The following is a 24,984-nucleotide window of genomic DNA, read 5'->3' on the forward strand; positions in this document are numbered from 1 at the left end:
GGCAAGTTGTCCCCTTGTCCTACAGTGATGGGATGGCTCCTAGAGCCTGCCCCCCTTCTCCAGGCATGGCATTGATGTCTGCCACAGCTGTCCACCCCATGTGTGCATGAAGCACCTTCTCCTGGCACCAGTCCCATGAAGGGCTGGGCCATCAGCTACTTCACAGACAAGGAGAGGTAAAGTGTCCAGAACCTCTCCTAGGACCCAAAACATTGAAGGCTTTTTCTGATCCCTTCAGAAAAAACCAAGACCTGAGAGGCACAAAGGTCTTTTACCTTCCCTGAGAAGGCAAGGCAATACACCACAATCCATTCTTTCTGGATGTATTTAGCCTTTACCTGGGACAGGTAAGGAGGCTTTCTACTTCCCGATATAGGTAGGCTTGCAAAAGTGGTGAATGTGTGTTAGGTCAGAAATACTTGCTTAAAAATCTATATAAAAAAATAGAGAGAGGGGTGGGTGTGTGTGTGTGTGTGTGTGCGCGCGCGCGCGCGCGCGCGCGCGCGCGCGCGCCTCTTAAGAAGCTGCATCAAGAGGTTTAAATGATGCCATCGGGGCTCTTTCTCTCTTGTCCCTACACTACATGTCTTGGTCTTGCTTTTCTCAGTGTGAACATCAGTCTCCCAACCCGTTTCAGAAGAGCAAAGCCCGCTTATCCCCCTACCCTGTCCCTACCCTGAGAATTCAGGTTTACAAGATCCTTAGAACCCAAAATCTCAGCATGAGAAAGATCCTTTCTTTCCAAGAGTCTCTGGAAAGGACTCCAGTGTCTTCTGCTTGGTCAGATGCCTGTCCGTAGAACACAACTGTGTTCAGGGAGATGGGGTACTTTGACCAGCTGGGGTTACACAACCACCACTACAAGGAAAAGAATGTGAGTGAAAGCCTCACTGGGTGAGGGAGGCAACAATCCCTAAAAGAAAAGGATTTTTAGCAGGAAAAAATCCAAAAAGCAAAAACCGGTGTCCACTACACTAAAGGTGAGTAGTAAGGTTGATTTCCTAGCTTCTGCAGCTAGGTAGATGGTGATGTTGTTGATGGAAAAGTGCAGAGATAGAAGCAGTTTGAATCCACGTGGAGAGTTGAGTGTTTAAAAAGTTGAGTTTAAGGTGCCTGTAGGATATTTGAATGAGGTGGTCAGTAATCTCTCGGAAAAAAATGAGTCAGAAGCATTGAAAAAGGATGGATGTTTAAAATATCCATTTTAAAATATAAAATTGATCCGTGTTAGGGTGCATCAGGGTGTGCAGCAGGAAACCCACTATAATTCTTAAGTGGGGACGTTCTTTAGCAAAACGTCAGTAATCTATTTTGCTTATTTTGGAAATCTCCAGACACTATTGAGCACCCCAGAAACCGCACGTCCCCTCAACATCTCTGGGGTCTCTCTTCTTGGCTTAGGTTTTAGGTTCCTTCACCCAAGCCTGCTCGGCCTTCCGCAGCGGGGCGGGGGAGGCCGAGGACTACAATTCCCGGCGTGCCGCGCGAGGGGGCGGGGCGAGGGGCGGGGCGCGGAGCAGTCCCCCGCGCGAGCGATCGGGCGGGGATCGGGCGGCGCCGAGCTGAGGTGGCGAGGGACTAGCTCCCGGATGTGGAGAAGCTGGGGAGAAGGCGTGGGAGGAAGATGGACTCGGTGGAGAAGGGGGCCGCCACCTCCGTCTCCAACCCGCGGGGGCGACCGTCCCGGGGCCGGCCGCCCAAGCTGCAGCGCAACTCCCGCGGCGGCCAGGGCCGAGGTGTGGAGAAGCCCCCGCACCTGGCGGCCCTGATTCTGGCCCGGGGCGGCAGCAAAGGCATCCCCCTGAAGAACATTAAGCACCTGGCGGGGGTCCCGCTCATTGGCTGGGTCCTGCGTGCGGCCCTGGACTCGGGGGTCTTCCAGAGGTGCGCATGTGCGAGAGTGGGCGGCGCGGCCTGGGCGGGGGTCGGGAGAGGAGGGGAGGGGCTGGGGTTCCCGGGCCATCGCTCCTGGAAGGGGACGATCGCTCCTGCAAGGGGCGTGCAGGACCCGGGGTGTCTGGGACCGGGCCGAGAGCCCAAGGAGGAAGAGCTCCAGCTCCTTCCTTATTCCGTAATTGCTAATGGTTAAGACCTGGGACAGTTCCTATCCCCGCCCTTGAGAATGCTGTCCGTGAAAAGGGGAGATTACCGCTTTCCACCTGTCCCTTCCTCCCAGGTTGACCTCAGGGGCAAAAGTGAAGGTAGGCCACCCCAGTGCAGCGTCTGTGGTAACGTGTGAACTCCTTTAGACAGGGGCCTTGGGGCTCCCCTGTTGCTCAGCCTCTGATAACTGCTTGGAGCTGATCGATTAGGGAGGCATCGGGTTCTTGAATGGAGTCAGGTGTCAGAGCTGACAAGCTCAGCTTGGAGATCCTTTCCTAACCTTTGAAAAAAAAGTCTAGCTGTCTGCCTGTGAGTCAGCACAATCTAGAAAGCTCCTTACGTTTGTACGTGAGAGACAGTGGGAAGGTATACCACTGGCTGTTTTATGATATACTTGTAAATGGTTTTATTACACCTTTAGAACCTCCTCTTCCCCAAGGACAGTTTTAATTGTGCATCATTTAGAGACATTGCCAAATTGGTCAGGAGTTACAAGCTGATGTCCTTTATAAAGAATGGGAGATCAAATTCGGTGCCAAGTATTAATTTACACATAGTAGCTTCAACCTAATTACACTTAAATTTGTTGTCACCGTGAAAATTAATTTATTTCAACCTTTTGTGTTTTGTTTTTTAATGAGATGGCTGTTTTTGAAGCATATTAACTACTCATAATTAATTACCCATATTAACATATAGGTAAATGATTTTCATTTAACCAATCTTGTTTAAAAGGGAGATAGCAAAAAAGTATAAATTTACTAATTTTCTTAATGTTTCAACTTCAGAGGAAGTCTTGGGTGGAGCAAGGCAAATATGGCACTCAGAAGGTAACACGAATGTCTTAGGAAGTGTGCAAAAGAGAGATAGGGAAGGACTTGAGAATTTCGTCAGTTCAGTAGACATTTATCGAGCCCTAATTTCTGCTATACACATCCAAAGGAATACCGAGATAAATGGTATGGACATGATTGTCCTTGTAAAGCTCATAAACTTTTGGACATTTTTACCTTCTTAGAGAGGGTACAAACTGAAAAGAAGGACCTCAAGAAGTAGGTGCATCTAGGCCGCAGAAATAAAGTAAAATCCCATTTTTGTGAAATGAACTAGAGATCAAAATCATATTTACAGTAGATTGAGAACAAAACTATCATTTACAACTTTGGGGTACCATATGTCAGGAAATGCCTTTCAAACTGGCTTAACAAAAAAGGGAATGGCGTGTTTCGGGTACAGTCAGATCCAAGGACAAAAAATTATTTATCCGTTCAGCGATTACTTACTGCCCACCATGTGACAGGAACCTTTCTATGTACTGAATCAGGTGTCATACCAGTAGCAGTAGGATCAGTCCTTAGTCTCACGGAGCTTGCATTTTAATAAGGAGAAACAGTCAGTATACAAACAAGTTAATATATGTTGTATCCGGTGGTGATAAATGTTTTAAATAAAAATAAAGCAGGGTAAGAGGATGGTACCCTCTATTGCCAGAATCCTCAATTTTTTTAGGTCTGGATAGGTGCTCCCTTTATGGTGTCAAAGTGGTGAACTCTTGGTACCTGAAGACTCTATCCAAACCTTTGCACCAAGAGACTTGACCAAACCCTAGCATGGCTTCTAGGCAGCTTGAGGCCATGTCCCTAGGATGGTTGGTTCCAGTTCTCCTTAAAATGCCTACCTGAGAAGGCCCAATGCTGCCAGGAGAATTTCCTAATTGTTCTAGGGAAAACCTAGTGATAGGCAGATAGGACCCTGAACCCCCTTTTAAAGCAGTTACTGTAGAAAGCTTGGAGTTATAAAAACTTTCTCTGCCCTTTGAGATAAAAATCTACCACCCCAAAGTGTTTCCTTAGGGACCTGAGAGCCCCTTCTCAGAGAAATGCAAAATTCTAGGAAGTAACTCTGACTTTCCTTCCCAGACTCTGTGGGAAGATAAGGGCCTAACTTCCAAGGGCAACTTGCACCATTGCCTTCTCTCATAAAGATAGAAGTTTGTTTCTCCTCCAGATCAGTACCAATTAACAAATCCAGGTGGCCTAGTCACAAGGACTAACCCTCGTTAACACCGCTTACTACCTTTCCCTTAGCACACCTCAGCCTTTAAAGTGTCCAGCCTTTTGTTTCAGGGAATTTGAGATCGGTTCATGCTGGACTCTTCCCCGTTGCAGTAGTTACAGAATACAACTTGTCCTTATCATTTTAACTAGGATCGGCTTTGTTTATCCTTGACAGCACTCCTCATATCCTTCCAGGTTTAGGTGTAGTCAGAAGGAGCTGCTCTCCTCAAAGCTTTAACAAAAATCTCATTGTGCCTTATTGGGTCCCCTGCTCATCCTTGAACACAGTGCTTGTACTGGTACACTTTGGCCACATCTCCACTCTTGGAGCCAGCGATGGAGCCCCACTGAAACACGTGACAGGTCATCAAGAGGAAAACTGGAGTACAATTACCAAAAGTGAGGGGCAATAGATTCTGGGAGTCAAAACCCAACAAATATCCATAACGGCAGACATTGGGGATTTTGCTAAGAAATGACTGGAAAATATATGTATATATTAAACAATGATTTTCCTGTTTCCATTAATTAAAATGCATTTGTACAAAATTCCTTTAAAAAATAAATGATTCAAGTATCAACATTTTTGTACCAATTAGTTTTATTTAATATATCTGGAGTATAAGCTCGTTACTATAGGGATAGTGTTTTATACTTCTTCAAGCTACCCATGGTATCTGTCACCGTACCAATAACAGTGATTAGAAGAAATAAAACCATTCTTTCCTTTAACTAGCAAAATGAGCATATTTCTAACTCTGCCTTTCCTAACTTACAATATCACACACGTAATAGTGTGGCTTTATTCTGTTCCGTTCTCATGGCTGCTTGCTACCTGGCATCCTTTCCGGCATTTAACTTTATTACCATAGAAGGGAGGAACACAACTTCCTCGTGAAGCCTTTGCTGATCCCCTCATTGAAAAGTAATCGTGCTTTTGTTCCCCATATATGGCAGTGATGTTTCTACCTTCATTTAGTGTGTGTACCATGCCAGGAGGTAAGATTATAGACCTTGGAGTCAAACTGTATGGTTTCAAACTCAAGCTTCACTGTGTATTAACTGCAACTGTGGATAAATCACTTAATGCCTCAGTCTCCTCATTTGCAAAATGCACTTAAAGGTCTACTTCCTAGGTTTGCCAAGGGAATTAAGTGAGATAATGTACGTGCAGCCCTTAGAAAAGTGCCTGGCACACAGTATGTGATCTTGTTGACATTTTTCCCTTGTTTTAGAGGTTTTTTACTGTGTTCATCTCTGTCGTGGGCCAGTTTCCTTTCTTGTATAATAAAATAGGAAAGTTGTAATGATCTTCAGAATTCTTTCTAGTGCTAGCATTCTTTGACTTTGAAGAGTTAATGGAAATATGCCTTTAGTCTCTATTTCAGCGGTCGGCAGACTTTTTCTCTAAAGGGCCAGATAGTAAATATTTTAGGCTTTGCAAGCCAGATGGCTCTGTTGCAGCTATGCAGCTCTGCTGTTGTATGTTGTGAAAGTGGCCATGACAATACATAAATGAATGAGCGTGGCTGTAGTGCAATAAAACATTACAAAAACAGGCTAAGGAGTCGGCTGGATTTAGCCTGGGGTGACCCCTGCCATACCAGGTGAAAAGCTGCTTATGAGCAAGTACTATCTTATTTATCTTAGTGTGCTTTTATATATTAGATCCTCAGTTAAAATGTGTTGATTTGAATTTAATTGACTCACTATGAAGCTGCAGGAGGACTTTGGAGTACTCTTTCTGCCTCCCACCTTCTTTTTCTTCCTTCAAAAAGTATTTACCTTAGGAGACAATTGAAGAAAATTGTAGCTGCCTGCTTTGTGTTTTTCAGGGCTAGAAGTTACCTTGGAGATTATTTTGTTCAAAGCCATGATTTGACTTAATTGAGGCATATTTCTCTGCCCTGCTCAGAATCAAAGCTATCAACACTTTTTGAGGTTGCTAAACTTTGCATACTAACTAGGATAGTTAGCTGTCAAGGAAAATGCTGACATGATTTTTTTCATTTAATAAAGAGTTATTACTAGAGTTGACTTTGTAAGAGCTTAATTTTCAACAGCGGTTCAGTGCTGTGTAAATACATCTCAGAACAAATTGATTTTTAAATGTTGCCTAACATACTTGTGAAAAATAACTGTGTTTTAGTTTCATTTCTAAGATATAGATTTATGATTAATGAAAAGCCTATGATGTGTTATTACCCCTAAAATGGAAATTTATGATTAAAAATAATTGTCATAGGCACCATGGTTGATATTCCTATTCATCCTGTTAAATGTAATATAACTTCATTCAAGGCTAACGCCATTGGCATTAGACTTTGACATTTATTCTACTTGATTTTAAATTTTGTTAGGCCTGTTTGCGTACTTGTTTATTCTTTCTCTTTAGCTTATCCTCACCTGAGGCCCTTAAACCAAAGTAAACTTATCTACTCAGTCCCTATAACAGGTGATCATTGTATTTTAAGTATACATATGGGATATTATTTTCATATTCATACTGCCATTGCCTTACGTAATACATACAGATTAAACATTTGGACCTTAGAAGATCTGAAAGTAGAACTTCAGTTTTCCTTCCAACAGATTTAGTGTTGGAAGATTAAATGAGTGAGAGATGTTGATTACCATTCCTATTTTAGTATTTTAAATCACTAACATTTATTAAATGTTTATTCTTTGGTAAGTGGTTTATATTTAATCCTCATAACAGCCATATGAGGTACCTGCTATAATCACCACCTCCATTTTACTGAAAATTAAGGCATAGGGAGATTATAGATTTTTCCCAGGGTTATACAGCTAGCATGGGATGGAGCCAGGATTTGAACCTCTCTGCCTTCAGAGCCCATGCTCTTAACCACATACTGTGCCATTCATTTAATATTAATATATATTAAGTACATGGTATGTAGCAGGCACTGCAAACGTACTTTGTAAAAAGTAAAGCATCATCAAGAATGTGTTGTTATTTAATTGGTTCCTCACCTTTCTTTCCCTAATGGAGTTTAAAGGGGAATTACAGTACTATGTTGGCCTCAGTCCCTACGGATAGGCTAAGAGTTTCCCAAGAAAATGGACGGTACTGTATACATTGTTATATCCCCAGGGTCCAGAATAGTGCCTGGGATAGAATAGGCACCTAGTAAGCATTTCATGAAGGAATAAATGAAAAAAAAAAGGGAGGAAAGAATGAATAAAAACAAGCAAACAAACTTTGTCCAAAACTATCATTTTTTTACTTACCTTTCAAACATTTCCTAAAGATCACTGAACCCTCTGGTATTGAATTTTCATTGGAGTAAAGATCAGGACAGTAAAATAATGGCTTCAGTAATATACTTCAATCAATGATATAAATTAGATGTCAAAAGACCGATGTCTTTGGCTTTTATTGTTCACTTTTTACTGTATTCTAATTACTACTGTATCATCCTCCCTTTACCTTCTCTACTTTAAAAATGCACTGGGTTTTCATTGGTACTTTACTTTGTTATATACCTTTGACTGTGATATTTCTCCAGTGAAAGATTCGTCCCAAAACTGTTTCAGATTTTAAGAGGGAGGAGAATGGGGACTTCTGTGTCATCCCTTGCACAGAGTGACATGAGCAGATAGAGTGAGACTCCTGACTCAGCCAAGAGCTCATCTTGTTTACTAGGCTTCCTTTGAAAAATTTTTTTTGATTATTGACTTTATCACTTAATTTAAATCCTCCTTTTACAAATATTAAAGGGCATAAATGAAATTAATAAATGAAATCCAGAGATGTTAGAAAATTTTCTTTAGTTTCACACATTTTCACTTTTGACAGTTGAGCATAGAAATATGAAATACGCAATTCTCTTTCCTTCAGTGGGTGTTGAATGAATGGGATAAAAGAAAAAATGTGTGTGTGTGTGTGTGTGTGTGTATGTCAAAGACTATAAAATCATTAAAATATCTTTGCATAATATCACTGTTCAAATATTGTGGCTAGAGTAATAGTCATATCTTCTGTTTCTAGCAGTGGGAATTTTTGAAGGTTCAGGAAAGAAAACTGCAGTAGAGTCTAGTATATCTCCCCAAGATAACAGTTTGCCCTTAGTTGTCATCTTATAAAATCTAAATAGATAATTATGTAAGCTGTGGTTAACAGAGTGTTAAATTCTCCTGAGTCAATGAAGTCATATTCGCCATGCCTGTTGTTATCAATGGCTATAGGCCAGTTGATTCTGTGTTGAAATATCTATATACCCATTATTTGTTGTTTAAAAAAACAAAAAAGGTTGGATTATATGTTTGTTTTGAGCTCAGACTTGGGCAGTTTTCTCTCTTAAACTTGAAACTGTTTTGCCTTTATGGTTTGGCTAAATGAAGTCCATTTTTTTCTTAGCAAGTATTTTAAAATACTTTATACAGTATATTGGATTTGGATGGGGAACAAGAAACAGTATCTTCTTTAATTTCCTTTAGATTTGACTTTTAGTGCTATGTTGCTTAATATAGCAGTAATCCTAAAAAATGCCAAGTATTATTTTTTTCCAATTTTATAAAACTATATCTAGGGCTACCTAAATAATATTTATGTAAATAATGTATAATTCATAAAACATATTTTATGTGTAAATATATCTAGGAAGGACTACATTTTTATTCAGACACTAATATAATTTACATACAAACTACTTTATAATTTCTTTACGTTTTATATTACTTTGGATCTGTAACATTATTTTGATGGTACAAAAACTATCCTAACATATAAGTTGTATTTTAGTGTTAGAGAGCTCCACTTTATAATTAATGATTTCCTTTATTGAGCTGTTTAATTTTTTTTTTTTTTTTTTTTACTGTCTGAACAGTGTGTGGGTTTCAACAGACCATGATGAAATTGAGAATGTGGCCAAACAATTTGGTGCACAGGTTCATCGAAGAAGTTCTGAAGTTTCAAAAGACAGCTCTACCTCACTAGATGCCATCATAGAATTTCTTAATTATCACAATGGTATGAGTTTGATTAATAGTTAATTCAAAATTTCATGTAATTTCCACCTTATCTCACAAGACCTGTTTTAACATTTGAATTCAAAACCTTAGTGTTACTTACTTGCAAGGAACTTTATTTTGATGTCCTTTTCGTTTTCTCTTATCTTCTTAAGAGGTTGACATTGTAGGAAATATTCAAGCTACTTCTCCATGTTTACATCCTACTGACCTTCAGAAAGTTGCAGAAATGATTCGAGAAGAAGGATATGATTCTGTTTTCTCTGTTGTGAGACGCCATCAGTTTCGATGGAGTGAAATTCAGAAAGGAGGTAATCTGTTGTCAGTCTTTAGCTCATTTTACTATCAATTTTTTTCCTTTTTTTTTTTTTTTTACTGGACAGCCTTCTTGCAGAGATAATTAATTTTTTTCTATGCAAATGTTCTTAAGGAGTGAGGAGACTAAAAAAGGAGCAGTAAAAGAGAATATTTGATTCATAACTATAGTGGGTAATGACATTTATAATCAGTTCTAAATCTTGTTACTGAGGCAAGACAACTAGACCAGACTAATTCTTTGCTCTTTACAAAGAGATATTCTAACCTTGTATTTCTGTTTGCCTTTAAGACAGACATGTCATTTTTCTAGATCAAATACTTTTATTTGTTCTAGACTGGTTTGATAAACTCCATACAAATGGTATGGGAATAGAAAGCATCCACCAAAGAGTTATAGAAGACCTCCCGGAGAAATTTCAGAATTGCTTCCCCAAATTTGTAACTCTGTATATAAGAAAGGTTCCGTAGGGTTTAGTAGGAGCCTGATTTCTAGCCAGTAAGCTAGCAAAATATGTAATAAAGAATAGAATCACCAACAAATAGGTAAATGTAACATACTTGGGGAGAAACTGTGATTTCTTTCAATTGTGCTGACATTTGTTGAATATAGAAAAACTGGACTAATTGTCTCTAACAAATGTGTTACTTAAAGGAGATACTAAGGAAAATGTAATATAACTCGAAAAAGTACAAAAAAGAGCAGTGAGGCTCCTCAATCATCTTAATAGATGACCAAGAGGATGAAGACATAACATAATGGGTGTGATGCGCACTGTCTAGGGGATGGACACGTTTGAAACTCTGACTCGGGGGGGTGAGGGGGGCAAGGGCAATCAATATATGTAACCTAAACTTTTTTACCCCCACAATATGCTGAAATAATAATAAAAAATAAAATAAATAAAAATATTGTTAAGATGGCAAAAAAAATGTAAAATTAATTCATGCTCATTATAACCAAGCAAAAACTTCAAAAATATAGATAAGAAAAATCACCCACATGAATAAAACTCACCTCAAATTGAGTTTTAACATAAAAAAAAAAAAAAAGAGGATGAAGGCAGACTGAAAATAATGATTTTTCAGTCTCAAAATGTAAATGTTATCAAAAGGAATAAAATATGTCAATGAATGCATTTATTTATTGATTTCATTCAATAAACATTTATTGTTTTTTTTCTGTGCCAGGTTCTATGTTAAGCTATATGTATAAAATTTTGGACTTATTCACCAAATCCCAGAAATAAGATCTAGAAAGGATCTTTTTAATCTTAAGAAATAAGTTTTTGAAGCAAATCAAGGAAACCCAAAGTTAAACTGAATATTGAGCTATATATGTGGTATAACTGAAGTTAGATAAGTTCAAGAAATATCTAGATTAAATAGATGACAGATCCATAAATAACAGATCCATAAGTATGTTTAAAGAAAATTAGGAATGATTGAAGAAATATCTTTTAACATTAAGAGTAAATGTTAGGAGACTGGGCACAGTGCCCCACGCCTGTAATCCTGGTACTCTGGGAGGCCAAGGCAGGAGGATCACTTGAGCTCAGGAGTTCGAGACCAGCCTGAGCAAGAGTGAGACCCAATGTCTACTAAAAATAAAAAAAATTAGCCTGGCGTGGTGGTGTGCACCTGTAGTCCTAGCTACTCGGGAGGCTGAGGCAAAAGGATCGCTTGAGCCAGGAGTTTGAGGTTGCTTTAAGCTAGTCTGATGCCACAGCACTCTAGCCTGGGCAACAGAGCAAGACTCTGTCTCAAAAAAACAAAAAAAGAGTGAATGTTAGGGACAGTAGCCTTGTCTTTTCAAGTGATATATTCCCTTAGAACCGCTGTGAAACAGAATGCTGTTGATGGACAATGAGTCTGTACCATTCTGGCATTTCTTAGGATTCTATTCCTACGCTTCTTGTTTATACAGTCATTACTGCTAAAAGTACTAGTAGATTAGTCAATGCTTTCAAAATTATTCCACTTTATTTTCTATAACATTTTGTATTCTTTTTTTAGTCCTTACGTTAGAACTGCACTAATATGATAGCTACCAGCACTGTTAACACTTGAAATGTGGCTAGTCCAAACTGAGGTGTGCCTTAAGTGTAAGATACATATTAGATTTCTAAGATTTAGTATAAAAGAAGTATGTGTAATAGCTCATTAATAATTTTTATATTTTTTACATATTGAAATGATAATATTTTGGATACATTGGGCTAAAAATGTATTATTAAAATCAATTTTACTTGTTTCCTCTCTTTAAAAATGTGGCCACTAGAAAATTTAAAATTACATATATGTGTCAAACTATATTTCTATTGGATAGCACTGCTCTAGAGATTACACTTTGCACACTTAACTTGTTATAGTCTACCTTGAATCAGTATTTTACAACTTCACAAATAATTAATAACCTCACACTAGTATGATTTTGTTTATCCCCTGCCTTTTGTATTATTATTGAAACAATCTACTTCTCTGTATATTATAATCCCACAATACATTGTTGTATTTATTTTAAGCAATAGTCTTTTAAAACTTATTTCAAGATAATCATTTATCTTCACTTGCATATTTATACTTTCTTGTTATTCATCATTTTTTAGCATTTATATGTGCTTCCATCTTACAGTATGCAACAGTTGGTGACAAATTCTCTCAGCTTTTGTCTAAAATATCCGTAATTTGCCTTTATTTTTGAAGGGTATTTTCAGTGAGCATAAAATTTTGATTGGCCTTATTTTTCCTTTGAGCATTTGAAGATTGCATTTTTAAGATGTTATTCTTAAACATCTTAAAGATGAAGATGCATCTTTAGGACACCATTCCATTGTTTTCTGCCACTCAGTTTTTTCTTAAAATAAATCAGCCATCCTTCTGACTGTTGTGTCTCTGAATAATGTGTCTTTTTTCCTCAGGCTGCTTTTAAGATTTTCTCTTTATCTTTAGTTTTCCAGAGTTTGACGCTAATTTGTATGACTGTGGTTTTCTTTGTATTTAGCCTGCTTGGAATTCTCTGAGCTTCTCATATCTGTGCCTGTAGGTTAGCATCTGTTGTCAGCTTTCAAAAATTCTCAGCCATTATCTCTTCAAAATTTTTTTGCCACATTTATCTCTTTTTTCCTTTCTGGAACTTCAATTTACATAGATTGTAAACAATTTTATGGTGTCCACATGTTTCTCACCTTGGTTCTATACTACTTATTTATTTGTGCTTCATTTTGAGTAATTTCTACTGACTTATATTTGAGTTTATTGATCATTTCTTCTGACATGTCCAATATGCTGTAAATCTTATCCAGTGAATTATTTCAGACACTGTGTTTTTTCCATTCTATAATGTATATTTGAGTTCTTTTTTAGGGATTCCAATTTTCTTTTGGAATTCTCCATCTTTTCATCCATTTTTTAAAATCTTTTCCTCTAATTTCTTTAACATATTTATGATAGCTATTTGAAAGTCCTTGATTGCAGATTTCAACATCTGTGTCATTTGTAATTCTGTTAGTATGACTGCTTTTCTCTTTATTGTGAGTCACATATTTCTGCTGCTTCATATGTCTCATATTTTATTGTATGCCTGACTAGAGTATGTATTTTCCTCCAGAGAGTGCACATTCTTTCTTTTTTCAGACAGATAGGATAAGGGGCTAGTAGTCACTTTGATCCAATTTGGGGTTGGGCTGGGTTGAAACTTTAATTTCAATTCATCTCTTAGTGCAAATATCTTATCAGGAGATATATCTTGTACATATTTCTGACACCCACTGCCTTCCCCTACTCTTGCTAACAGGACTTTGGGGTCTAAGCATCACAATACTATAATGCTGTCTCCCTGCCTTCCAGCCCATTCCCAGCTTACTGTATCACAGCACACTCAGCAAAAGTCCTGCAAGGGGAAGCATTAGTTGGGAAGAACTAGCTCTCTGTTTGGGGTTCCTACAGATGACAATCCGTGACTCAGGTCCACAGGGCCATTACAAACTCTTCTGGTTTCTTCTTACCCCAGCAGAATCCCCTTGATTATGCCAAGCTTTTTTTTTATTTCAGAATATTATGGGGGTGCAAACATTTTGGTTACATATGATGCTTTAGCCTTGCCCAAGCCAGGGCTACAGGTGTGCCCTTCCCCCATACAGTGTGCTCCACATCCATTTATTGTGAGTTTACCCACCCCCAACACCTCTCTCCCACCTGACCAGCACCCAGTGAATATTACTACCATGTGAGCACCTTAGTGTTGATCAGTTAGTAACAATTTGATGGCGAGTACATGTGGTGCTTGTTTTTCCATCCTTGTGATACTTCACTTTGAAGGATGGGCTCAAGCTCTATCCAGGATAATATAAGAGGTGCCAGTTCACCACTGCTTTCTGTAGTTGAGTAGTATTCCATGGTATACATATACCACATTTTATTAATCCACTCATGTATTGGTGGGCACTTGGGTTGTTTCTGCATCTTTGCAATTGTGAATTGTGCTGCTATAAACATTCAAGTGCAGATGTCTTTATTATAGAACGTCTTTTTTTCCTTTAAGTAGATGCCTAGTAGTGGGATTGCTGGATCAAATGATATTTCAATTTTTAGCTCTTTGAGATAGCTCCAAATTACTTTCCACAGGGGTTGTACTAATTTGCATTCCCACAAGCAGTATAAGAGTGTTCCAGTCTCTCCACATACACACCAACATTTGTTGTTTTGGAACTTTTTGAGAAAGGCCATTCTCACTGGAGTTAGGTGATATCTCATTGTGGTTTTGATTTGCATTTCACTAATGATTAAAGATGTTAAGCATGTTTTTATATGTTTGCTGGCCATTATTCTGTCATCTTTTGAAAAGTTTCAGTTCATGTCCTTTGCCCATTTTTTGATGGGGTTGTTTGATTTTTCTTGTTAATTTTCTTAAGTTCTATATAGATTCTTGTCATCAGCCCTTTATTGGATGTGTAGCATGCAAATATTTTCTCCCATTCTATTCACCCTAATGATAGTTTCCTTGGCTGTGCAGAAGCTTTTTAATTTGATCAGGTCTCATTTATTTATTTTTGTTGCTGCTGTGATTGCTTTGGGGGTCTTCTTCATAAATTCTTTGCCTAGAGCAACATCTATAAGAGTTTTCCCAACATTTTCTTCTAGAATTCTTACGGTTTCACACCTTAGGTTTAAGTCTGTTGTCCATGGTGAGTTGATTTTTGTGAGAGGTGAGAGGTGGGGATCCAGTTTCAATCTTCTGCATGTGGTTATCCAGTTTTCCCTTGACTATCCCTTTCTCACACCTTCTCCTCTGACTCAGCAAATATCCCCAGGGAGAAAGCAGCCACTAATCCTAGGAAAGACTTGTACCTCTCTCTCCTTTTCTTCAAAGTACCACTTGAATTACCTAGTTTGTTTGTTTTTTGCCTATCTTCACCACTAAATTGCACACTCCATGAGAGTAGAGAGAGTTATGTTCACTGCTGTGTATCCAGTGCCTATAAAGCTATGCTACCTGTAGCTATTCACTGTATATTTGCTGAGGGTTTTTCCTCGATTATTTCAAACGCTGGGGTGGAGTCGAACGGAGGATGGTTTAGTTAGGGAAGGAATTAAGGGTTATTCTTAGAAGCCTTCATACATAGAAGTGACAGCCAAAAGTGGAAAAAAAATTCTGAAGAATCATCAGCTATTACACACACATACACACATACACACACACACACACACACACACGTGTACCCATATACATCTACACACATAAATTTGGGAAAAATTTAGCAAAAGGGCAAAGGAATCTCTATATACCAACACCAAAGTCTTTATTTATAACATTATCTTATAATCATTAATATTGATATTGCTGAGCCTTTATTATCAAAAAAGACAATAAATATACTTTTTCATTGTGTTTAATATATTTTTTAACTACTGGTAAGAATGTATAATATATAAATATTTTCATCAGTATAAAAGCTTCAGTAATTGAAGGGGAAAATCTTTAGTTTTCTATAATAATTTCATGAAAGTGATTTCTCAACCACAATAGATAATTAACACACATGCAGTATTTCTCTAGATGCAAAAATGAGAAATAGATTAAAGGGTTCAAATATTGAATATAGGTATTTTATGAGAAGCTCAGTTCTTTTGAAGCTACTTTAAAGTTGCCTTGATGTCCTCCCAAAGCCTTGTATAAAAATCTAAAACCTTAATTATCCCACATTTCTTTATACTTTCTCTCTCTCTCTTTTTTTTTTTTTTTTGACAGAGTCTCACTCTGTTCCCCAGGCTAGAGTGCTGTGGCGTCAGCCTAGCTCACGGCAACCTCAAACTCCTGGGCTCAAGCGATCCTTCTGCCTCAGCCTCCCGAGTAGCTGGGACTACAGGCATGTGTCCCCATGCCCAGCTAATTTTTCTATGCATATTTTTAGTTGTCCAGCTAATTTCTTTCTATTTTTAGTAGAGACAGGGTCTCACTCTTGCTCAGGCTGGTCTCAAACTCCTGAGCTCAAACAATCCGCCTGCCTCGGCCTCCCAGAGTGCTAGGATTACAGACATGAGCCACCGCGCCTGGCCTCTTTATACTTTTTCTATTGTTAACTATTAGAAAGCAAGTATCATCAGACTTATTAGAGATCTTCATCCTTTAAAAAAGTCCCTTTAGTTATTTATCTAGATCCATAAATACTCTGCCTTCGGAGTTCATTTTTATTTGCTTTTTTTAAGGTTACTAAATGAAAACTTTCTATATTCAAAGCAACGTGGACTGACTGTAATTTTTGCTTTTAGTTCGTGAAGTGACTGAGCCTCTGAATTTGAATCCAGCTAAACGGCCTCGTCGACAAGACTGGGATGGAGAATTATATGAAAACGGATCATTTTATTTTGCTAAAAGACATTTGATAGAGATGGGTTACTTACAGGTTTGTACTTTTTGTTTTGCAAAACCCTTCTAAACCCTTTTGTATGTATAGTGCGAGTTCTAGAGAAGAAGCCTGTCACAGTTTGTAAAGGAAATATCAGTCCCTAGGAGAAAGGCAGTGGGTTTATCCCAAAATGATCTTTGGAATCCATTCAGTAAATGTACAAGGAATTCTGTTATAACGATAAAAAATGAATCAAGTACTGCCTACTTACAGATATCCTGGTATTCATATTATTCCACTCAAAATTGTAATCCATATTTGTGTTACAGTTAGGTTGTGGCTATACAGTTGAATAACTTCCGTTACTTTAAAAAGAGAAAAAAAAAAAAACCAATGTAATAGAGATGAAAGAGCACCAACCTGGGTGTCAGGAAAACCAGATTCTAGTCCTAAGTGACCTTAACTGTATCATTTTATCTGTGCTGACTCTCATTGCTCTCATTTTAAAATAAAGGGTTACATGTCTCTCTCATCTTTACAGCCCACGTGATTACATCATATATTTCTTAATTTGTTAATTTTAGTTATAGCTATTATTCAACACTATGTACCATGGATTATATGAAATACTCTACATAGTATGCAGTGTAATCTGCATAGCAACTGTATGAGGTGGACATTTCTGTCCTGGTTTTACAGAGGAGAAAACTACAGCTCTGAAAAATGAAGTAATTGACTAGCAAAAATAGCTAGTAAATGGTACCATCAGGATTTGGACTCAGGTCCTTACATTACTCAAAAAATAGCATTAAAAAAGAGAAAAACCTCTACATTGTATAGTAAAAATTCTAAGTGACTCAAGCTCTGAGGAAAAGAGGAAAAATCATTTTTTCCAATCTTCTGGTTGGTGTATAGGCAAACCATAGACTGGCTGTTAAGTTAAATTTGAATGTTCAGGAAAATTAGATTTGACACACACTATCCTTCCCAAGATCTTTTCTAAGGAGGACTGTGGTCTAACCCTTTGCTAAAGTGCGGAGAAAAACGATGTTTCTCATTGTAACAAGATCTGTGAAGAGACTAACAAGTCTGGAAAATGAAATTTTCCAGTAATTAACCTGGTCGGTCAGATAATTACTATAAGAGAAAAGGCCCCTTCTCTTGCCTGCATGCCCCAGAATCGGGGAGACTGTCCCTGCATTTGCCCACATGTGACTCGGACAACTATTGTCTATTCTCATCTGTAGCTCAGGGACCTAAGACAATTCTGTACAACAGGTGCTACAGTTATTTTTCCTCACCTGTCTTGCCTGTTAGTGAAAAACTGGAACAAAAGTTCCAAAAACCTTTATACTGCTTTCAGGTGATGATAGGAGAGACTTCCAGAAAAAAAGAGGATATAAAATTAAGAGGATATAAAATTAAGGGATGAAAATCCTTTGTCATCAGAATATGGGAGGATGGACATTATTTCTGCTTTTTTCAATCTTAGAAATATTTTTTTTAAAATAGGGAACTTGAACTGTATAGATAGAATTTGAAAAATGTTAAGATTGTTTTATGTGAGCTTTTTCTTCTTAAAAAAATTATTTGTATATCCCTGATTTTACTAGGTTATTCCTTTTTCTCAGTAACGTAGAAATGAATTCATTGTTCTGGATAATAATAAACCTTTTGATACATGTGAATGAATGTTAAAAGCAGTACTCAACGATATTTGCACTATCTTTAGGGTGGGAAAATGGCATACTACGAAATGCGAGCTGAGCACAGTGTGGATATAGATGTGGATATTGATTGGCCTATTGCAGAGCAAAGAGTGTTAAGGTAAAAAAAAAAAAAAAAAAGAAGACTTGTATAGCCTTTGCACTAGAGCCCAACATTGTTTTTAGTAGATGTGTTTAACCATACTTCTAAATACTGATTTCTGATGTTTCAAATATCTTATGATCTTTGTAATTAGTTTGCTTATATGGGGAAGACTTATATGTAAAATATGCCTTTACATTCTTTATTCAAGAATCTGAAAAACACATAATCTGGTTAGACCACACTTTTTATAGTTCTTGGGCTATAAGTTGAAGCGTATATGTGAAGTAAATTTGAAGAGTGATGTTTGAGTAATTGAATGGCGGACGAGTTATTCAAGTCACTGGTGTCAGCCAGATAAGAAGGAGTGATGAGTATTGCACTTGTACTCAAAGGTCTATTTTGGTTTCTTTTAGATATGGCTATTTTGGCAAAGAGAAGCTTAAGGAGATAAAACTTTTGGTTTGCAATATTGATGGATGTCTCACCAATGGCCACATTTATGTATCAGGAGACCAAAAAGAAATTATATCTTATGATGTAAAAGATGCTATTGGGATAAGTTTATTAAAGAAAAGTGGTATTGAGGTATGTGCTCCCTGAATATAGCAATATTTTATAACATTTTGATTCAGGGTCAAACGACATGCAAGGAATTAAGAGATCTAAATTTTTAGCATTAACTATTAAACTCTGTGAAATTTGGCTTTCATGTGCCTAGAAAATTATACTATTTACTTTTAGCTAAATAGAATTAGGAATTTGTCAGTCATCAAATAATATTTCTTATTTACTCAATAAGTATAAACATATTACTTTCAAATAGAAGCTATCTGATAGTTTTCATAGGGTCTTGCAACAAGAAAAATATCCTAGATCATAGAGGTTGGCCTTTAGAAAAAGGAAAACATCTTGTGGATTTTTACAAATTCAAAATAATGTTTAAGTGTATTTTTTAATGAAGGCTAAGATAATTATAATTCACTAGAAATCTTAAATATGTCTTGGTAAGAAGCACGAGAGAGAGGTTATAGACTTTCCTCTGTATAAATTGAATTATAGGAGAATCTTAGATTAGTATTAGATAGTGTATTTTATATTTTTTCCCTATAGATAGACTCTTTTCTATTGTAGAAAATGGTCTCATTTTCACTGGACGATTAGAAATAAAACAAGCATTGTTTTAAAGTGTTACCATTTTAAAATGACAGTTGATTTTTCTTACTTGGACCTTCAGAAGGTCCAAGGAGTACTCATTTGTGGCTTGGATTATCTACAGGGTTTTATTTTATCATGAAAGATTTCTATTTTCTTCACTTTCTAATTTTTCTCTCCCCCTACTCCTTTTTTAAGGTGAGGCTAATCTCAGAAAGGGCATGTTCAAAGCAGACACTCTCTTCCTTAAAACTGGATTGCAAAATGGAAGTCAACGTGTCAGACAAGCTAGCATTTGTAGATGAATGGAGAAAAGAAATGGGCCTGTGCTGGAAAGAAGTGGCGTATCTTGGTTGGTATCTCTTTATTCAGCCATAGTAAAATGGACTAGGCTTTTTTTTTTTTTTTTTTAAGAACTAAATATATAAATAAGAAACAAAATTCCCCAATTGGCATGACTGTAGGGAAATAGGAACTCTCTTACACTGCTGATCAAAGTATTAAATTGGAACAGCCTTTCCCGTGGTTAGTTTGATAATATGTATCCAGTTTAGATTACTAGCACAAGCTATGGAATCAGGCCTCACCACTGACTAGCCAGTTTTGATAAGGTAAGCCTTGTTTCCTCGTTTGTAAACTAGGGCTGCCAAGAGTACCTACTGTCATAGGGCTCTTGTAGGGGTTAATAAAATAATTTGGGTAAAGCACTTAGCAGAGTTTCTACTATATAGGAATTACACTCTTAATATTTTTTTGCTATTATTAAAATGTACATACTTTTTACCTCCAAATTCCAATTCCAGGAAAGAAATTGGACAGATGTGCCAATAGTGGAGGAAAAAAGAACTCACCTAAATGTCCTGCAAAAAATAGAGTATACATAAAGTGGAATACCATGCAACCATTATAAACAATACTGTAATCTGTATTTACTGCATGGTCAGATGTAACAATAAGTTTTTCACTTTAATGTTATACAAATATATATATCAGGTCCCTATGATATGTAGGCATGAAACTGGTAGTCTGATGCTGTCAGCATTTTAAATATTAATAATGACAAGTTATTAAGATGCTTAAAAACTCTAATACATGTATGAAAGAACTATTTACAAGGGCAGTATGAGACCCCAAAGAAGCATCACAGGGATATTTTGGGAGCATATGATCTGAGGACTTTAGGAATAGCCTTTGAACCACACGTGAAGATTCAATGGAGAAAAATACTACAGAATGTTTGTTAAAGAAAGGTCTAATTTTTTAATTTCTTTTTCTTTTTCTTTTTTCTTTTCTTTCTTTTCTTTTTTTTTTTTTTTTTGAGACAGAGTCTCTCTGTGTTGCCCCAGCTAGAGTTCAGTGGCATCATTGTAGCTGACTGCAACCTCAAATTCCTGGGCTCAAGCGATCCTCCTGTCTCAGCCCTCAGCCTCCCAAGTAGCTGGGACTACAGGCGTGTGCCACTGTACCCAGCTAATTTTTATATTTTTTGAAGAGACAGGATCTCGCTGTTGATCAGGCTTGTCTTGAACTCCTGGGCTCAAGCAATCCTCCTGCCTGGGGCTCCCAGAGTGCTCTGATTATAGGTGTGAGCCACTGTGCCTGGCCAAGATCCAACTTTTTGTAAGAAGAAACCAATTTTAATGGAACATATAACAAATTCCAGCTATACTTATTATCTGTGGGCTGTTAAGCAAGCTTCTCTACACCTTAGTTTTCTATTTATAATGTAAACACAAACCAAACTTTGTCAGGCCATTGGAAAGAAAAACAAAGATAATATAAAATGCTTAACATAGTGGCTGCATATGGTAATAATAATAAATGTATCATTTATATAGGTAAAGCTCTAGAATTATATATGCCAAAATATTATCCACAAATAGTGATAACTAAGATGATTTTGTTTGTATTTTTTTTAAAAAAGGTTTTGACCAAGAGTACACATTACTTATATAACATTTAAAAAATGCTATAAAAAGTAGGCGTTCAGCCAGGCACAGTGGCTCACGCCTGTAATCCTAGCACTTTGGGAGGCCAAGGTGGGAGGATCACTTGAAGCCAGGTGTTTGAGAACAGCCTGAGCAGCATAGGGAGACCTACCTCTACAAAAAATAGAAAAATTAGCCAGGTGTGTTGGCACGTACCTGTAGTCGCAGTTATTTGAGAGGCTGATAATTGCTTGAGCCCAACAGTGAGCTATGGTGACACCATTGCACTCTAGCCTGTGCAATAGTGAGACCCTGTCTCAGAAAAAAAAAAAAAAAAAAGAAATAGAGGTTAGAATATTAAGAAAATAGTGAGTAGTCTCCAAATTTTATTTTAAAAATCAAAAGAGCAGTGTTTTATATATGGCACATAAATGTATAAAAATGAGTTTCTTAAAAACAACACTTTTATTAGTAAAATTTAGTAAATAAATCTTAAAGACTGGATTATGCAAAGAAATACTGACTTTAATTTTCATCAACTTTCAGTGAAAATTCAAATTTTAATATAAATAGTTTGACTCAGAATGGTGAATATAAGGTACTGGGAACTTCTGAAATTCATCCTATCCTAAAAAAGGGGAGGAGGGAAAGAAAGGGTAAAATTATGTCAGTGTGATTTAGTATTTAACACTTTAAAAATGATAATTTTTCAGTAAATAAGTGGCACATAAATGAGAACTATTATTAATTATAAGAGATTTAAGATATATATCAACAAAATATAATATATGAAACTTATTCAGCTTCTGATTCAAATAAGTCAACTATTAAGAGAATTTTGAGAAAATTGGGAATGTTCAAACACATACTAGGTTATTAAATGATAAGGAATTGTTCATTTTGTGAGTTTGATGATACTGTGTCACATTAAGAAAGTATATTCATCTGTTAGAGGTAAATGCTAAAGAGTTTTGGGTAAAATATGCTGTTTGGGAATTCCTTCCTCTCCCTCCTTCCAAAAAAAATAGGGAGCCGGGAATAGAGAAAAATACTGATAAATGATCTAAAACATTGATAATCCTTCAGTATGAAATTGGGGTTCTTGCATACGTTTGAAATTTTCCTTAATAAAAAGTTCAAATAATTTGTAATGTATATATGGAGTTTCTAACAATTGTAATATGCATGGCCAACAGAAAGTATACTCCATTCTCCTTCTCCAGCTGATAACAGTTTATGTTTTATTGCTTGGGGAAAACCCTAGGCTTCAATGATACTTTAAAATATTTTTGTTCCATCTAATCTTTAGTATTCTTACATGCAGTGCCCTTAGGTCTTACTGAAGTTGTCAGAGTTACTTATTGGTTGCTATTTGCATTATTTAGCTAGAATATTCTTTGTCTCATTAAATGCTCGCTCTGTATTTATTTTACTTGCTAGGAAATGAAGTGTCTGATGAAGAGTGCTTGAAGAGAGTGGGCCTAAGTGGCTCTCCTGCTGATGCCTGTTCCACTGCCCAGAAGGCTGTTGGATACATTTGCAAATGCTATGGTGGCCGTGGTGCCATCCGGGAGTTTGCAGAGCACATTTTCCTACTAATGGAAAAGGTTAATAATTCATGCCAAAAATAGAAATTGGAAAAGAAAGGATACAGCCTTCTTCAGCCAGTTTGCTTTTATTTTTGATTAGGTAAAATTCCATGTTGTAATGTTACAGAGGGTGTGATTTGGTTTGTGATATAGCTTAATATCTTTTCAAAGCAAATCTTCTCAAATCATCATTCCAAAACCTATGAAATAATTGTGCTCTACTTTTCTCTTTATGCCAGATAATTATTTAGAGATTGATTATAGTCTTTCTCAGATTTTTAGTAAATGCAAGTAAGAACATCATCAAAATTGACTTTGTATTGTACCCTGTAAAACTGTGTCTTTGTGTGCTTTCAATGATGCTGGGATTTTATTTATTTGGGGACAGTGTGTCTGGTAAGACATGCCCTTCTATTAATAAAATTACATTTCACAAACTTGATGAAAACTGCCTTGTTGATATAGAAGAAATTTACCAATTATTTCCTTCATTTCCTTTGTACACTAACCATGCAATCTTAGTGGAAAACAAACCGTGGATCCCAGGTGTACATTATCTTTACATATGTATACATATAGCATATACAGTTGTCCCTCAGTATATGCAGGAGATTGCTTCCAGAACCCCGCATATACCAAAATCTGTGCATACTCAGTCCTGCAGTTGGCCCTGTGGAACCAGCGTATACAAAAAGTCTGCCCTCCGTATATATGGGGTCACATCCTGAGAATACTGTATTTTTGATCCACAATTAGTAGGAAAAAATCTTCATACATAATAAGTGGACCTGTACAGTTCAAACCCATGTTATTCAAGGGTCAACTGTATATACAAATGCAAATATCAAAATAAATTTATATATTATGAAGGTTATATATTGATTTGGAGAAAGCAGAGTAAATTACTTGGAGTTACCTCTGAAATAATGGTAATTTTGTATATAGGCATACCTTGGAGATATTGCAAGTCTGGTTCCAGACCACCACAATAAATGAGTCATACGAATTTTTTGGTTTCCCAGTGCACATAGGAGTTATGTTTACACTATACTGTAGTCTATTAAGTGTACAGTAGTATTATGTCTAAATAAGCAATGTACATGCCTTAATTTAAAAATACTTAATGCTAAAAAATGTTAACAATCACCTGAGCCTCCAGCAAGACATACTTGTGCCGGTCAAAGGCCTTGCCTTAATGTTGCCAGCTGCTGGCCTGATCAGGGTGTTGGTTGCTGAAGGCTGGGGTGACTGTGTCAATTTCTTAAAATAAGGCAACTGACTCTTCCTTTGACAAAAAAATTTCTCTGTAGAATTGTGATGCTGTTTACCCATAGTAGAACATCTTTCAAAATTGGAGTCATCCTCTAAAATACTGCTGCTGCTTTATCAACCAAGTTTATGTAATATTCTAACTCTTTTGTTGTCATTTCAACAGTGTTCACAGCATTTTCACCAGGAGTTGATTCCATCTCAGGAAACTTTTTTGCCCATCCATAAAAAGCAACTTCTCAACAGTTCAAGTTTTATTATCAGATCAGCAGCGATTCAGTCACATCTTCAGGATCTGCTTCTAATTCTAGTTCTCTTGCTATTTCCAACACACCTGCAGTTACTTCCTCCACAGCAGTCTTGAACCCCTCAAAGTCCTCCATGAGGGTTGAAATCAACTTCCAATCTCCTTTTAATGTTGGTATTAATATTTTGACCTCCCTCCATGAATCATGGATGTTCTTAATGGCATCTAGAATGGTGAATCCTTTCTAAAAGGTTTTCAATTGACTTTACCCAGCTCCATCAGAGGGATCATTATGTATGTCAGTTATAGCTTTATGAAATGTTATTTCTTAAATAATAAGACATGAAAGTTGAAATTACTCCTTGATTCATGGCCTGCAGAATGGATGCTGTGTTAGCAAGCATGAAAACAACATGCATCTTGTACATCTCCATCAGAGCTCATGGGTGGCCAGGTACATTGTCAGTGAGCAGTAATATTTTGATAAGAATCTTTTTTTATGAGCATTAAGTCTCAGCAGTGGGCTTCAAATATTCAGTAAACCATGCTGCCAATAGATGTACTGTTATCCATGCTTTGTTCCATTTATAGAGTACAGGCAGAGTAGATTTAGCATAATACATACTTAAGGGCTCTAGGATTTTTGGAATGGTAAATTGAGCACTGACTTCA

The 24,984-nt window shown here is 36.9% G+C and overlaps 1 protein-coding gene across 1 annotated transcript; it reads left to right on the top strand.

The window, feature by feature from the left end:
• Nucleotides 1-1,544: 1,544 nt before the first annotated feature.
• CMAS (cytidine monophosphate N-acetylneuraminic acid synthetase) lies at nucleotides 1,545-23,224 on the top strand. Its single transcript, XM_069489768.1, has 8 exons — nucleotides 1,545-1,884; nucleotides 9,011-9,153; nucleotides 9,308-9,463; nucleotides 16,239-16,372; nucleotides 18,048-18,142; nucleotides 18,541-18,712; nucleotides 19,478-19,631; nucleotides 22,648-23,224. Exons 1-8 carry the CDS (start codon nucleotides 1,625-1,627, stop codon nucleotides 22,836-22,838), a joined length of 1,305 nt encoding a protein of 434 aa, XP_069345869.1. The 5' UTR covers nucleotides 1,545-1,624; the 3' UTR covers nucleotides 22,839-23,224.
• Nucleotides 23,225-24,984: the final 1,760 nt, after the last annotated feature.

This window comes from Eulemur rufifrons, chromosome 16, assembly GCF_041146395.1.
Source record: "Eulemur rufifrons isolate Redbay chromosome 16, OSU_ERuf_1, whole genome shotgun sequence".
Taxonomy (NCBI): domain Eukaryota; kingdom Metazoa; phylum Chordata; class Mammalia; order Primates; family Lemuridae; genus Eulemur; species Eulemur rufifrons.

Coding starts and splice junctions, on each gene's coding strand:
- CMAS (XM_069489768.1), top strand. CDS start 1,625: ATGGACTCGGTGGAGAAGGGGGCCGCCACCTCCGTCTCCAACCCGCGG. Junction 9,464..16,238: donor GAGTGAAATTCAGAAAGGAG/GTAATCTGTTGT, acceptor TTTTGCTTTTAG/TTCGTGAAGTGACTGAGCCT. Junction 19,632..22,647: donor GAAAGAAGTGGCGTATCTTG/GTTGGTATCTCT, acceptor TTTACTTGCTAG/GAAATGAAGTGTCTGATGAA.